General features: G+C 59.1%; 2 protein-coding genes across 3 annotated transcripts; both read left to right on the top strand.

Annotated features, from left to right (window-relative positions):
* Positions 1-865: 865 nt before the first annotated feature.
* On the top strand, positions 866-7,262 carry LOC148813631 (RLA class II histocompatibility antigen, DP alpha-1 chain-like). Its single transcript, XM_088908074.1, has 4 exons — positions 866-1,555; positions 4,363-4,655; positions 5,343-5,706; positions 7,147-7,262. The coding sequence occupies exons 1-4, from the start codon at positions 1,492-1,494 to the stop codon at positions 7,260-7,262; spliced, it is 837 nt and encodes a 278-aa protein (XP_088764200.1). The 5' UTR covers positions 866-1,491.
* On the top strand, positions 7,168-14,554 carry LOC148813630 (H-2 class II histocompatibility antigen, E-S beta chain-like). Of its 2 annotated transcripts, none has more exons than XM_088908022.1 (6): positions 7,168-7,311; positions 10,769-10,862; positions 11,500-11,772; positions 12,121-12,393; positions 13,063-13,185; positions 13,278-14,554. In XM_088908022.1, exons 2-6 carry the CDS (start codon positions 10,793-10,795, stop codon positions 13,346-13,348), a joined length of 810 nt encoding a protein of 269 aa, XP_088764148.1. In that variant the 5' UTR covers positions 7,168-7,311; positions 10,769-10,792; the 3' UTR covers positions 13,349-14,554. The 2 variants fall into 2 exon arrangements, with proteins under 2 accessions (XP_088764148.1, XP_088764147.1); XM_088908021.1 differs by lacking the exon at positions 7,168-7,311 and adding an exon at positions 8,810-10,302.
* Positions 14,555-16,305: the final 1,751 nt, after the last annotated feature.

The raw sequence follows: 16,305 nt of genomic DNA, 5'->3' as shown, positions 1-16,305 counted from the left end.
GTAAGAGATAATTATTGTTACTATTATTATTTTTATTATTATTATGAATGAACAGCAGACGAGTGGTGGAGAGGGGTGTGCTGCGCCCACAGTTGATGGTCTGACAGCTGGAGAGATGAAGCTCATGAACAGAGCAACAGCAGCAGCTCTGAGACTGGAGGCTCACAGGCGGGATCCACGGCCCCTCCCTCCTCTCCCCACCAGGGGGAGCCGTGGTGCAGGAGAGGGAGAGGGCTGTGGGGGTGTCGGGGTGTCAGCGGGGGTCCGATCAGTAGGAGGTCCCTCGTGATGTCGGGTGTGTCTCTCCAGGGCCGGAGCTCAACACTGTAGTAACAGGGTCAGGGTTAGTCAGACTCTCCCAGGTCTGCACAGCTCTGCTCAAGCTTGGGCTGGTCCCCGGCTCACTGGGCTATACTGCGCTGTACTGTGTTTTTACCCTGCTCTCACTGGGCTATACTGCGCTGTACTGTGTTTTTACCCTGGTCTTACTGGGCATTACTGCGCTGTACTGTGTTTTTACCCTGCTCTCACTGGGCTGTACTGCGCTGTACTGTGTTTTTACCCTGATCTTACTGGGCATTACTGCGCTGTATTGTGTTTTTACCCTGCTCTCACTGGGTTGTACTGCGCTGTACTGTTTTTACCCTGCTCTCACTGGACAGTACTGTTTTTACCCCGATGTCAGGATCTATTCCAGCTTGTTCCCCACCCCCACCCCCCTCTGTGTACAGTAGAGCCTCCTGTCCTGACTGGAGGAGCTCACCCAGCTGTGTCTGGAGAGAAGCCAGGGTATCGGCTTCAACCACAGGGCTGGGCAGCTTGTTCCACACCCCCACCCCCCTCTGTGTACAGTAGAGCCTCCTGTCCTGACTGGAGGAGCTCACCCAGCTGTGTCTGGAGAGAAGCCAGGGTATCAGCTTCAACCACAGGGCTGGGCAGCTTGTTCCCCACCCCCACCCCTCTCTGTGTGAAGTGTTAGCTTTTAACTGAATGAAATAAAATCTGTACAAACGAGTTGTGATTTAAGAACCAGAGGGGCATCGTGATTGGCTGGTGAGGCAGAGGCGGTGACTCGGAGGGGGAGTGCTGTGATTGGCTGGTGAGGCAGAGAGGCGGTGACTCGGAGGGGGAGTGCTGTGATTGGCTGGTGAGGCAGAGAGGCGGTGACTCGGAGGGGGAGTGCTGTGATTGGCTGGTGAGGCAGAGAGGCGGTGACTCGGAGGGGGAGTGCTGTGATTGGCTGGTGAGGCAGAGAGGCGGTGACTCGGAGGGGGAGTGCTGTGATTGGCTGGTGAGGCAGAGAGGCGGTGACTCGGAGGGGGAGTGCTGTGATTGGCTGGTGAGGCAGAGAGGCGGTGAGCCTGGGGATGGACAGGAGTTTCCCTTGACTGTGTCGGAGCCTGTGTCTGAGTGCAGCTCGGTGTCGAAGCCCTGCAGCTCCAGAGGAGACCCGTCTTGACCCGCTGTCCCCTGGAGACCACTGTCCTGACCATGAAGACCTGCGCCTGGCCAGCTCTGGTCCTGGCAGCGCTGTGGCTGTCTGTTCAGGCTCAGGGTAAGACGAGCGCGGCTGGTTTCAAACGTGCTGTCTGTGTGTGTGTGCACACACTCCTCCGGTGTTTTTGTTATTGTGGGTAACTGCAGTTTCCTTACTTGCACTTTGTGAAATGTCATAACGTGTGACATGAATTGAAGACGAGGCAGAGATCTTCATCGCAACTTCTTTGTTGACAGACGAGGCTCAGCTGTGTGAAGTATCTGATCGTAATGGTCTGGTGTGAGAGAGAGACAGATCACTGGGTTTACAGTGAGGGAGAGAGAGAGAGACAGATCACTGGGTTTACAGTGAGGCAGAGAGAGAGACAGATCACTGGGTTTACAGTGAGCCAGAGAGAGAGACAGATCACTGGGTTTACAGTGAGCCAGAGAGAGAGACAGATCACTGGGTTTACAGTGAGCCAGAGAGAGAGACAGATCACTGGGTTTACAGTGAGGCAGAGAGAGACAGATCACTGGGTTTACAGTGAGCCAGAGAGAGAGACAGATCACTGGGTTTACAGTGAGGCAGAGAGAGACGGATCACTGGGTTTACAGTGAGGGAGAGAGAGACAGATCACTGGGTTTACAGTGAGGGAGAGAGAGACAGATCACTGGGTTTACAGTGAGGGAGAGAGAGAGACAGATCACTGGGTTTACAGTGAGAGAGAGAGACAGATCACTGGGTTTACAGTGAGAGAGAGAGACAGATCACTGGGTTTACAGTGAGAGAGAGAGAGACAGATCACTGGGTTTACAGTGAGAGAGAGAGAGAGACGGATCACTGGGTTTACAGTGAGGGAGAGAGAGACGGATCACTGGGTTTACAGTGAGGGAGAGAGAGAGACGGATCACTGGGTTTACAGTGAGGGAGAGAGAGAGACGGATCACTGGGTTTACAGTGAGGGAGAGAGAGAGACAGATCACTGGGTTTACAGTGAGGGAGAGAGAGAGACAGATCACTGGGTTTACAGTGAGGGAGAGAGAGAGACAGATCACTGGGTTTACAGTGAGGGAGAGAGAGAGACAGATCACTGGGTTTACAGTGAGGGAGAGAGAGACAGATCACTGGGTTTACAGTGAGGGAGAGAGAGAGACAGATCACTGGGTTTACAGTGAGGGAGAGAGAGAGAGACAGATCACTGGGTTTACAGTGAGGGAGAGAGAGAGAGACAGATCACTGGGTTTACAGTGAGGGAGAGAGAGAGACAGATCACTGGGTTTACAGTGAGGGAGAGAGAGAGAGAGATTTCTTCCCTAAATTCAGAAATCTAATCCCAGAGTTCCCACACCTGCCAGAATCACAACGGGTCCCAATCCTACTGGGAGAGGGAGGAGGGAACTCAGTTGAACTGGCAGCCCAGTATGTGATCTCCTGTCACAGCCTGAGGAACAGTGAGTCTGTCTCCCAATAATGCTCCTTCTTTCTACAGTCTATGTAAATATTTTATAATATGTCATTGTTGTAAATGTCTGTAATATGTCTGTAGATTTTATTTTACTTCTATTTTTGTTTTGTTTCATGTAAATATCATTACTTTCATTTGCTTTGGCAACACTGATTGTACCCATCGGTCATGCTAATAAAGCACCTTGAATTGAATTGAATTGAGAGACAGATCACTGGGTTTACAGTGAGGGAGAGAGAGAGAGACAGATCACTGGGTTTACAGTGAGGCAGAGAGAGAGAGACGGATCACTGGGTTTACAGTGAGGGAGAGAGAGAGACAGATCACTGGGTTTACAGTGAGGCAGAGAGAGAGAGACAGATCACTGGGTTTACAGTGAGGGAGAGAGAGACAGATCACTGGGTTTACAGTGAGAGAGAGAGAGAGACAGATCACTGGGTTTACAGTGAGAGAGAGAGAGAGACAGATCACTGGGTTTACAGTGAGAGAGAGAGAGACAGACAGATCACTGGGTTTACAGTGAGAGAGAGAGAGAGACAGATCACTGGGTTTACAGTGAGAGAAAGAGAGAGACAGATCACTGGGTTTACAGTGAGAGAGAGAGAGACAGACAGATCACTGGGTTTACAGTGAGAGAGAGAGACAGACAGATCACTGGGTTTACAGTGAGAGAAAGAGACAGATCACTGGGTTTACAGTGAGGCAGAGACAGACAGATCACTGGGTTTACAGTGAGGCAGAGAGAGAGAGACAGATCACTGGGTTTACAGTGAGGGAGAGAGAGAGACAGATCACTGGGTTTACAGTGAGGGAGAGAGAGACAGATCACTGGGTTTACAGTGAGGCAGAGAGAGACAGATCACTGGGTTTACAGTGAGGCAGAGAGAGAGACAGATCACTGGGTTTACAGTGAGGCAGAGAGAGAGAGACAGATCACTGGGTTTACAGTGAGGCAGAGAGAGATGGACTCCTGTAGATCTGTCCTCTGTCAATGACCCTGGGTGTGTCCAGTTCAGTGATGAAGAGCAGTGTACAGGGAGAGAGACAGACTCACCTGTGTCCATTCAGTGACCCGTGTGTGTCCAGTCAGTGCCCTGTGTGTGACCCGTGTGTGACCTGTGTGCAGTCAGTGCCCTGTGTGTGACCTGTGTGCAGTCAGTGCCCTGTGTGTGTCCCGTGTGTGACCTGTGTGCAGTCAGTGACCCGTGTGTGTCCAGTCAGTGCCCCGTGTGTGACCTGTGTCCAGTCAGTGACCGGTGTGTGCCCCGTGTGTGACCTGTGTCCAGTCAGTGCCCCGTGTGTGACCTGTGTCCAGTCAATGCCCCGTGTGTGACCTGTGTCCAGTCAGTGACCGGTGTGTGTCCCGTGTGTGACCTGTGTCCAGTAAGTGCCCTGTGTGTGTCCCGTCCCTGTCCAGTGCTGCACCGGGCGGTGGACCTGACCGCCTGCCTGTCCAACGACACGGAGTCGCAGGCGCTGGGCCAGCTGGACGGGGACCAGATGTTCTTCGTGGACCTGGAGCTGCGGCAGGCGGTCCTCACGCTGCCCCCCTTCGCTGACCCCTTCGCCCTGGGGCCGGACTCCGTGGCGCAGGCGCTGGCCAGCAGGCAGATCTGCAAGAACAACCTGGCCAGCGCCGCCCGCGCCGAGGGCTTCCCGCCGGATACGGCTGGTGAGGGGGCGCGGGTCCGAGTCCGCTGCACACACAGGGTGGGGGTGACCCTGACCTTTCACCTTTCACCCTGGGACAGGAGGCTCTTCTGTACACAGAGAGGGGTGGGGGTGGGGAACAAGCTGCCCAGCCCTGTGGTTGAAGCTGATACCCTGGCTTCTCTCCAGACACAGCTGGATGAGCTCCTCCAGTCAGGACAGGAGGCTCTACTGTACACAGAGGGGGGTGGGGGTGGGGAACAGGCTGCCCAGCCCTGTGGTTGAAGCCGATACCCTGGCTTCTCTCCAGACACAGCTGGGTGAGCTCCTCCAGTCAGGACAGGAGGCTCTACTGTACACTGAGGGGGGTGGGGGTGGGGAACAAGCTGGATGAGCTCCTCCAGTCAGGACAGGAGGCTCTACTGTACACAGAGGGGGGTGGGGGTGGGGAACAAGCTGCCCAGCCCTGTGGTTGAAGCCGATACCCTGGCTTCTCTCCAGACACAGCTGGGTGAGCTCCTCCAGTCAGGACAGGAGGCTCTACTGTACACAGAGGGGGGCGGGGGTGGGGAACCAGCTGCCCAGCCCTGCTGTTGGGGTCACTGTTATAGAGGGACATCTGGAGCTCAGTCTTCACTCTGGGGGGGGGGGGGGCTGTCTGGTACAGGAATGGCAGGGGAATACTGGGGTTCACTGCCTGGAGGGGGTGGGGGCCCCCCATCTTCCTCGGCTGAGCTGTTCCCGGAGAGCAGCAGCTCTCTCCCCTGCGTGGGTCCGCCGGGGGTCACGATGGCGACTGACCCACGATTCCTTCCTCCACTCCCCGCAGAGCCCCCCGTGGCCATGGTGTACCCCAAGAGCGCGGTGCGGCCGGGGGAGCCCAACACGCTGATCTGCTCCGCCCAGCGCTACTACCCCTTCCCGCTGGGCCTGGCCTGGGCCCGGAACGGCGAGCCGGTCGCCGGGACGACCCCCCAGACGCTGTCGCTCGTCCGCCGCGACGCCAGCTACAGCCGCTACTCGCTGCTGCCCTTCACCCCCCAGCCGGGCGACGTGTACACCTGCCACCTGCAGCACCGCACCCTGCGCCGGCCCCTGGTGGTGGCCTGGGGTGAGTACCGCCCTCCTGCCCTCCTGCCCCTGGGGGTGGCCTGCCCTGAGTACTGCCCTCCTGCCCCTGGTGGTGGCCTGGGGTGAGTACCGCCCTCCTGCCCTCCTGCCTCTGGGGGTGGCCTGGGGTGAGTACCACCCTCCTGCCCCTGGGGGTGGCCTGGGGTGAGTACTGCCCTCCTGCCCCTGGGGGTGGCCTGGGGTGAGTACCGCCCTCCTGCCCTCCTGCCCCTGGTGGTGGCCTGGGGTGAGTACCGCCCTCCTGCCCCTGGTGGTGGTGGCCTGGGGTGAGTACTGCCCTCCTGCCCCTGGTGGTGGTGGCCTGGGGTGAGTACCGCCCTCCTGCCCCTGGGGGTGGCCTGCCCTGAGTACCGCCCTCCTGCCCCTGGGGGTGGCCTGCCCTGAGTACCGCCCTCCTGCCCCTGGGGGTGGCCTGGGGTGAGTACTGCCCTCCTGCCCCTGGGGGTGGCCTGCCCTGAGTACCGCCCTCCTGCCCTCCTGCCCCTGGGGGTGGCCTGGGGTGAGTACTGCCCTCCTGCCCTCCTGCCCCAGGAGCACAGACAGATACCCCCGGTGTCTCTGTGGTGAGGGTGACCCTGCGCCCCGTGTGTCTCCTGTCCCCTCTGTCTCTGTGGTGAGGGTGACTCTGCGCCCCGTGTGTCTCCTGTCCCCTCTGTCTCTGTGGTGAGGGTGACTCTGCGCCCCGTGTGTCTCCTGTCCCCTCTGTGTCTCTCTGGTGAGGGTGACCCTGCGCCCCGTGTGTCTCCTGTCCCCTCTGTGTCTCTCTGGTGAGGGTGACTCTGTGCCCCGTGTGTCTCCTGTCCCCTCTGTGTCTCTCTGGTGAGGGTGACTCTGTGCCCCGTGTGTCTCCTGTCCCATCTGTGTCTCTCTGGTGAGGGTGACTCTGCGCCCCGTGTGTCTCCTGTCTCCTCTGTGTCTCTGGTGAGGGTGACTCTGCGCCCTGTGTGTCTCCTGTCCCCTCTGTGTCTCTGTGGTGAGGGTGACCCTGCGCCCGGTGTGTCTCCTGTCCCCTCTGTGTCTCTGGTGAGGGTGACTCTGCGCCCCGTGTGTCTCCTGTCCCCTCTGTGTCTCTGTGGTGAGGGTGACTCTGCGCCCCGTGTATCTCCTGTCCCCTCTGTGTCTCTGGTGAGGGTGACTCTGCGCCCCGTGTGTCTCCTGTCCCCTCTGTCTCTCTGGTGAGGGTGACCCAGCGCCCCGTGTGTCTCCTGTCCCCTCTGTGTCTCTCTGGTGAGGGTGACTCTGCGCCCCGTGTGTCTCCTGTCCCCTCTGTGTCTCTGTGGTGAGGGTGACCCTGCGCCCCGTGTGTCTCCTGTCCCCTCTGTGTCTCTGGTGAGGGTGACCCTGCGCCCCGTGTGTCTCCTGTCCCCTCTGTGTCTCTGGTGAGGGTGACCCAGCGCCCGTGTGTCTCCTGTCTCTGCAGAGGTGCGCCCTGAGGCCCGGCCCGGCGCTGTCCTGACGGTGGTCTGCGGGGGGGCGATGGCGCTGGGGATGCTGGGAGTCGTGACCGGCAGCCTCCTCTTCTGCGTGAGCATCTGAGCTGAGCCTGCTGACCGCCGGAGCGCTGACCGGCCGCCTGGACACACGCGTACGCACCTACACACACACTGATACACACACTGATACACACGTACGCACCTACACACACACCGATACACACCACAGACACACGCGTACGCACCTACACACTGATACACACCACAGACACACACGTACGCACCTACACACTGATACACACCACAGACACACACGTACGCACCTACACACACACTGATACACACCACAGACACACACGTACGCACCTACACACTGATACACACCACAGACACACGCGTACGCGCCTACACACACACTGATACACACCACAGACACACGCGTACGCACCTACACACTGATACACACCACAGACACACGCGTACGCGCCTACACACACACCGATACACACCACAGACACACGCGTACGCACCTACACACTGATACACACCACAGACACACGCGTACGCGCCTACACACACACCGATACACACCACAGACACACGCGTACGCACCTACACACTGATACACACCACAGACACACGCGTACGCGCCTACACACACACTGATACACACCACAGACACACGCGTACGCGCCTACACACACACCGATACACACCACAGACACACGCGTACGCGCCTACACACACACTGATACACACCACAGACACACGCGTACGCACCTACACACTGATACACACCACAGACACACGCGTACGCGCCTACACACACACCGATACACACCACAGACACACGCGTACGCACCTACACACTGATACACACCACAGACACACGCGTACGCGCCTACACACACACTGATACACACCACAGACACACACGTACGCACCTACACACACACTGATACACACCACAGACACACGCGTACGCACCTACACACTGATACACACCACAGACACACGCGTACGCACCTACACACACACCGATACACACCACAGACACACGCGTACGCACCTACACACTGATACACACCACAGACACACGCGTACGCGCCTACACACACACACCGATACACACCACAGACACACACGTACGCACCTACACACTGATACACAACCTACACACGCCTACACATAGACACACTGATACACACCACACAGATCACAGACGCACAGACACACACTCTCATTCCTACACACAGACGCACACTGATACACACCCCAGACGCCTACACTCAGACACGCACAGGTACACACTGATACACACCAGACACGCACTGATGCACGCTACACACTGATAAACATAGACACAGATCACAGACGCACACTCATGCACACAGATACACACACACTCACACCTTGTCAAGCTGGAGTTTGTGCAGCACGTTGTGGGGGTGTCTAGGTGTGTGTGTGTGTGTCTGCAGCACCAGAGCACAGCTCTTCCTGTCTCCTGTGTGTCACTGCGCCGCCTGAACACATTAAACTGCGTGTTGAGAGCCGGTGGTCTCTGTGTGGTGGTGTGGGGGGTCACTCGGGGTCACCTGGGGTCACTCCCTCACTCACGCTCCGGGCAGGGGCTCGGCTCGGGTGGGCTGGGCGTTTACTACAGGCTTGTCGTCCGCAGGGAGAAGAGCAGGCGGAGGGCGGAGAGAGGACAGGAAGTGAGGCTGTAGGAGACAGGAAGTGAGGCTGTAGGAGACAGGAAGTCCCTTAGTGAAAGTGCGGCCCCCGACCCCAGTCCCTGGGGGCCCCGTAGGGGGTATCGGCCTGTAGGAGCAGAGCCGCACCCTTCCAGCGGGCCCCTCGGGGAGACGGGTTCCCTTCAGAGGGGAGTCCCGCTCGGCGGCGCCAGGCAGGGCGAGCGCTCGCAGGCCCGGAGACGGCCCCCCCGTCCCTCGAGGGGGGGGGTGAGCAGGAGAGAGTGAACAGCAGCAGAGTCTCGAACCCGCCACCCCTGTGAGGCATGCTGGGAGCTAACAGCAGGGGAGAGAGCGTCTCGAACCCGCGACTCCTGTGAGGCATGCTGGGAGCTAACAGCAGGAGAGAGCGTCTCGAACCCGCCACCCCCGTGAGGCATGCTGGGAGCTAACAGCAGGGGAGAGAGCGTCTCGAACCCGCGACTCCTGTGAGGCATGCTGGGAGCTAACAGCAGGAGAGAGCGTCTCGAACCCGCCACCCCCGTGAGGCATGCTGGGAGCTAACAGCAGGAGAGAGAGCGTCTCGAACCCGCCACCCCCGTGAGGCATGCTGGGAGTTCACAGAGCAGGAGAGAGAGCGTCTCGAACCCGCGACCCCTGTGAGGTATGCTGGGAGCTAACAGAGCAGGAGAGAGAGCGTCTCGAACCCGCCACCCCTGTGAGGCATGCTGGGAGCTCACAGAGCAGGAGAGAGAGCGTCTCGAACCCGCCACCCCTGTGAGGCATGCTGGGAGCTCACAGAGCAGGAGAGAGAGCGTCTCGAACCCGCCACCCCTGTGAGGCATGCTGGGAGCTCACAGAGCAGGAGAGAGAGCGTCTCGAACCCGCCACCCCTGTGAGGCATGCTGGGAGCTCACAGAGCAGGAGAGAGAGCGTCTCGAACCCGCCACCCCTGTGAGGCATGCTGGGAGCTCACAGAGCAGGAGAGAGAGCGTCTCGAACCCGCCACCCCTGTGAGGCATGCTGGGAGCTAACAGCAGGAGAGAGAGCGTCTCGAACCCGCCACCCCTGTGAGGCATGCTGGGAGCTCACAGAGCAGGAGAGAGAGCGTCTCGAACCCGTGACCCCTGTGAGGCATGCTGGGAGCTCACAGAGCAGGAGAGAGAGCGTCTCGAACCCGCGACTCCTGTGAGGCATGCTGGGAGCTCACAGAGCAGGAGAGAGAGCGTCTCGAACCCGCGACTCCTGTGAGGCATGCTGGGAGCTCACAGAGCAGGAGAGAGAGCGTCTCGAACCCGTGACTCCTGTGAGGCATGCTGGGAGCTCACAGAGCAGGAGAGAGAGCGTCTCGAACCCGCCACCCCTGTGAGGCATGCTGGGAGCTCACAGAGCAGGAGAGAGAGCGTCTCGAACCCGCACAGCGAAGTGAAAGAACAGCAGCGGCTCTTCCTGGTCTGTACTGTGAGAGCGGGGCTCAGCTCTGTCTCCCTGCAACACACACACACAGTTTTTCCACACACAAATTTCACTCTCGTAGCGACAGCCTCTTTCTCCAAATATATACACACACACACAGTCACTATTTCTCTCCACACACACACACTCGCAGTTTTTCCACACACAAAAATTACTTTCACTCTCATAGTGACAGCCTCTTTCTCCGAATACACACACACATTCGCCATCTCTCTCCCCCCACACACACACATGCACAGAGTCACGGTCTCTCTCCCCACACACACGCACACACACACACAATCGCCATCTCTCTCCCCACACACACACAGAGTCACCGTCTCTCTCCACACACGCACACAAATTACTTTCAGACTGGTAGCGACGGCCTCTTTCTCCAAATACACTTTGTCTCTTCCTGTTGGCCTCTCTCCACCCACCACCCCTGCGTCTCTCTCCGCAGTCTGCTCACCCTGCGTGTCTCAGCATGTCTCCTGTCCTCGTCTCTCTCTGGGTCCAGCTGCTGGTCTGGGGACCCTGGGGCCACCCTGGAGTGGGTAAGTCAGCACGGGGGTCTCTCCTACAGCAGAGAGGGGCGTGGGCAGGGGGGCAGAGAGAGAGACAGTCACAGATGGGGCAGGAGCTCTTCTCTGTGTGATATAAACACATCACATGACCACAGCGTCCTGTAGTAGAGACCACACCACTGACCCCAGTGCTGGAAGTGATCAGGGGAGAATCGGAGTGTCGGGTCGCTGGGGACCAGCGCACACGTACTGTAGGGGCTCTGTTCCAGTAGCAGACGAGTAACTGTCGGTGTGTTTTAATCGCGTTCCCTGCTGTGGGCGGTGTTTGGGTTCAGACTGCCTTCGTGAAGGTTTCTGTGTGAAAGCTCGTCTCAGGAGCTGTGGCTCTGGGGCTCAGGGTCTGTGGCTGGAGGGCTGCTGGTTCAAATCCCACAGCTGGCAGAGGAATCCTACTGCGTTGGGCCCCTGAGCGAGGCCCTTCACCCCAGCTGCTGCAGGGGCGCTGTACAATGGCTGACCCTGCGCTCTGACCCCCAGCTTCTCTCTCCCTGTCTGTGTGTCTCACGGAGAGCAGGCTGGGGTCTGTGAAGAGACACACTCCTCGTACTCAGAGATGGAGTCGGGCCGGTAAAGAGATCTGATGTCAAAGAGCTCGTCTCTCCTCCAGAGGGGTACGCCTACGAGTCGCTGGAGATCTGTGAGTTCGACCCCAGTAACATCACCGGGCTGGTCTACATCAACAGCCAGGTCTTCAACAAGCTGGAGTACCTCCGCTACGACAGCAGGGTGCAGCGGTTCGAGGGGTACACCCGCTTCGGCATCGTGAACGCCCAGAGGTTCAACAGAGATCCCAGCGTCATGGCGACCATGCTGGCCAACCGGGACCACTACTGTGTGCCCAACGCCAGGCTGTTCAACAGCTCCATACTGAACAAGACGGGTGAGCATGAGCCCACACTTTACACAGAGAGGGGCAGGGGTGGGGAACAAGCTGCCCAGCCCTGCGGTTGAACCCGATACCCTGGCTTCTCTCCAGACACAGCTGGGTGAGCTCCTCCAGTCAGGACAGGAGGCTCTTCTGTACACAGAGAGGGGTGGGGGTGGGGAACAAGCTGCCCAGCCCTGTGGTTGAAGCCGATACCCTGGCTTCTCTCCAGACACAGCTGGGTGAGCTCCTCCAGTCAGGACAGGAGGCTCTTCTGTACACAGAGGGGGGTGGGGGTGGGGAACAGGCTGGAGTGTGCGAGTCGGGGGGCTGGCTGGTGGTGTGACGCTCTGCCCCCCCCAGTGGCGCCGGCGGTGAGCATCACGGCGCTGGGCGGCGGGGCGGGCGGCTCGCTGGTGCTGGTGTGCCACGCCACGGGCTTCTACCCCCCGCACATCAACGTCACCTGGCTGCGGGGCGGCGCGGCGGCGCCGGGGGGGTCCAGCGGGCTGCTGCCGGACGGAGACTGGCTCTACCAGACCCACGCCTTCCTGGAGCCCGGCCCGCGGCCCGCGGAGCAGCTGTCCTGCCGCGTGGAGCACCGCAGCCTGGCCCAGCCGCTGGTGGTGCCCTGGGGTGAGTCCCGCTCCAGGGGGTGTGTGCGTGTGTGTCCTGTCCAGGGTGTGTGTGTGTGTGTCCTGTGAGGGGCTGGTGTCCTGTCCAGGGTGTGTGAGTGTGTGTGTGTCCTGTGAGGGACTGGTGTGTCCAGGGTGTGTGGGTGTGTGAGTGTGTGTGTGTCCTGTGAGGGACTGGTGTGTCCAGGGTGTGTGTGTGTGTGTCCTGTGAGGGACTGGTGTGTCCAGGGTGTGTGTGTGTGTGTCCTGTGAGGGACTGGTGTGTCCAGGGTGTGTGTGTGTGTGTGTCCTGTGAGGGACTGGTGTGTCCAGGGTGTGTGTGTGTGTGTGTCCTGTGAGGGGCTGGTGTCCTGTCCAGGGTGTGTGAGTGTGTGTGTGTGTCCTGTGAGGGGCTGGTGTCCTGTCCAGGGTGTGTGTGTGTCTGTCTGTGTCCTGTGGGGGGCTAGTGTGTGTGTGTGTCCAGTGGGGGGCTAGTGTGTGTGTGTGTGTCCAGTGGGGGGCTAGTGTGTCCAGGGTGTGTGTGTGTCCTGTGAGGGGCTGGTGTGTCCAGGGTGTGTGTGTGTGTCCTGTGAGGGGCTGGTGTCCTGTCCAGGGTGTGTGTCTGTCTGTGTCCTGTGGGGGGCTGGTGTGTGTGTGTGTGTCCAGTGAGCTGAGCTGACTGTCCCCCCAGAGCCCCCGACGGCCACACCGGACTGGAGCCTGGTCGCCACGGCGCTGTCGTCTCTGACGCTGGGCCTGGTCCTGTCCCTGGCTGGGGCCGCGCCCCGCTGGGGCCGGAGCAGCAAGCAGACAGGTGGGTCTTCATCATCGTCATCGTCGCAGGTCAGTCAGAGGGCACTGTGGACTCCGGTCCCGTCCGGTCCTGACCTGCCTCTGTCTCCGCAGGCGGCCGGATCGCAGCCCGGATAGCGGCGGTCCTGAAGGAGCAGCTGAGGCCTGCAGCCCCCGGGCCGTGACAGCTGAGGGGCTGCCGGGGGGTCGTGACCCTGGGCGCGTGGTGATGACATCGCCCGGAGCGCCAGGCTGGGGGTCGTGATCGTGACCCGGCCCAAGAGACCTGTCAGGTGTCTCTGGCCTGTTCCCACCCCGGCTCGCTCCCTGTTCCCATCCCGGCTCGCTTCCTGCTCCCGCTCAAATAAAGCTGCAGTCGATCGCGTCTCGCCCCCGCGTCTGTGATCTCGTCCGCCGTCCGCCCCCCCCGCACGCACGCCCCCGCCTGCCCCGAGAGGAGTCCCCCGAGCTCTCCGGCCGCTGGGGGTGTCGGGAGTCTCTGGCAGAGTGGAGGAGCCCCCCCAGACCCCCGCATCCTGGCTGTGTTCCCAGTCCCATCACCCTGCGGGCCGGTGGAAAGTCCCGGGCTTCCCAGCCTGCCCCAGCCCGCTCTCACTTCCTGCCTGAGGGGCCGGGCCGCAGTCCGGTTTCACTTCCTGCTTCCTGCCTGAGGGGCCGCAGTCCAGCTTCACTTCCTGCTTCCTGCCTGAGGGGCCGCAGTCCAGCTCTGCGGTGAGGGAGGCTGAGCAGCCCCTGGCAACGGGTTCAAAACATCACAGAAGACAGAGTGTCCGCAGCAGGGCTGTCCAGTCCTGGTCCTGGAGGGGTCAGTGTGTCTGCAGCAGGGCTGTCCAGTCCTGGTCCTGGAGGGGTCAGTCAGTGTGTCTGCAGCAGGGCTGTCCAGTCCTGGTCCTGGAGGGGTCAGTCAGTGTGTCTGCAGCAGGGCTGTCCGGTCCTGGTCCTGGAGGGGTCAGTCAGTGTGTCCGCAGCAGGGCTGTCCAGCCCTGGTCCTGGAGGGGTCAGTCAGTGTGTCCAGTCCCGGTCCTGGAGCGGTCAGTCGGTCAGCGTGTCCAGTCCTGGTCCTGGAGAGAGGGCAGCAGTGACTCTCCTGTGTGCTTCTCACAGGAGAAGTGATCCATGTTGGGCTGGTGCCGTCTGCCTCAAGTTCTGCTTTCAGGCCCGAGGAGGAGGAGGAGGAGGAGGAACGGCACAGAAGTGTGAGGAGGAGGAGGAGGAGGATCTGCGCAGGAAGTGGGAGGAAGAGGAGGAGGACTCTCGGACTGTGTTTTGACCTGCTCGGATTTGGATGCTGTTCTGTCTTCCCCGTTCACTGTCTCGCGGACTGTCACTATTACTGTGTGCACTATTAAACCCCCGTGTGTTCCCTTTCACCACGCCTCCTGTCTTCTCCAGCTCTCACCGCATCGCGTAGCGTCTTCTACAAGACCCGACACGGATTCCAGTCCGTGTTCGTGACAGATCGTTCTGCACCGGGGTTCGACAGACTGCTCTTCCCAGAGAGTTCAGTCTGATCACAGCTGGAGCACGAGTCTCTGGAAACGAGGCGTCTGTGACGAGTTTCTCAACTGGGGACACTCCAGCAGCAGCAACAGTCCTGACGCAATCGGAGATCAGTCCCTTTACGCCTCATCGACGCACAGAGCCCTCGCCAGGCTTGTGGAGAGACAGCCCGCGACCCCAAGAGCCCGCAGGCTGAGGACCGAGGTCAGTGTCGGCCATTACTGGGCTGATTAGAGTGATTGTAGTGATAACAGAGCCCGACTTGCAAACTCTCAGTTTCACAGCGCGGTGTGGTTCACCGCTGTGAACGAATCCACACAGCTCCTCTGTGCCGGGGGGCGATGTGGTCGTTCCTCTCGGCTGGGGGTCTCTCTCGATGGCACGACGCCGCGTCAGTCTGGGGAGCAGAGGGAGTGCTGTGCTCGGACTCGGATGAGCAGGACCGAGCCGGACTGCTGCCCTCAGACTCGTGAGCTGTACAGCCGACAGCAGAGCTTCCTGCTCTCTGAGCTCATGCAGCACCAGCCACAGGGGTCACACTGACAGCTAGGGATACAGGCTGGGTTCCCCTGCCATCTTTTCCCAGATCTTCATGACTATCCAGAGGCTGATAGCAGGAAGGCAGGTATGGATGGAGAGTTGTAATGGAGGTGGGATGTTCTCTCCTCAAATGTTTTTTCAGATTGTCCAGAAGCTGACAGTGGGAAGACAGGTATGGATTAGGTGGGATGTGGGTTGTATGATCTCTCCTGTATTCTTTTCCCTAATTTTCCAGGATGTCCAGAGGCTGACAGTGGGAAGTTGGGAGTTGTGATGGAGGTTAGATGCTCTCTCCAGTCTCTTGTTTTCCTGATTGTCCAGAGGCTGACAGTGGGAAGAGAGGTGTGGAGTTGGGATCTAATTTAGACTCATTTAATCTTTTCCCTGATTTTCCTGGCTGTCCAGATGTTGACAGTGGAAAGACAGGTATGTATGCTGATTGGACTCTCTCCTGTGTTGTTTTCCAGGATGTCCACAGGCTGACAGTGGGAAGACAGGTGTGGATTAGTTGGGATGTGGGTTAAATGATCTCTCCTGTGTTGTTTTCCAGGATGTCCACAGGCTGACAGCCTCTAGGATGACAGGTATGGATATACAGATTGGATGGTCTCTCCTGCATTCCGTAACCTAATTTTCCAGGATGTGCAGTGGGAAGGCAGGTATGGATGCCATTTACATGATCTCTCCTGTATTCTTTTCCCCAGTTTTCCAGGATGTCCAGAGGCTGACAGTGGGAAGACAGGTGTGGACTGGGAGTTGGGAGGGAGGTGAGAAGCTCTCTGCTGTCTGTATTTCTTCCTCTGTGGCGTCTCTCTGCTCGTCTCTTTCTCTCAGTCCAGCTGCATGTGGTTTGTGAAACAGCAGCTTCGCAGTGCTGAGCTGGGATTAGGACCGGTGGGTTGCAGAGTTCAGGGTTCGATTCCAGAGGGGGACACAGCTCTTGTATCCCAGAGACAGGTACTTCAGTTACTGTTCTGATGTTTTATTATAGAGGTGTATTGTAGACAGTGTAGTGTTGACAATAGTGTGCTGACGTCTCATGAAGGCTGTACCTTAACACTGGCACTCGGTGACACACTGT

Source organism: Atractosteus spatula (assembly GCF_055471065.1).
Source record: "Atractosteus spatula isolate fAtrSpa1 chromosome 10 unlocalized genomic scaffold, fAtrSpa1.hap1 SUPER_10_unloc_1, whole genome shotgun sequence".
NCBI classification, from domain to species: domain Eukaryota; kingdom Metazoa; phylum Chordata; class Actinopteri; order Semionotiformes; family Lepisosteidae; genus Atractosteus; species Atractosteus spatula.
This window is presented reverse-complemented; position numbering and strand designations above follow the sequence as displayed.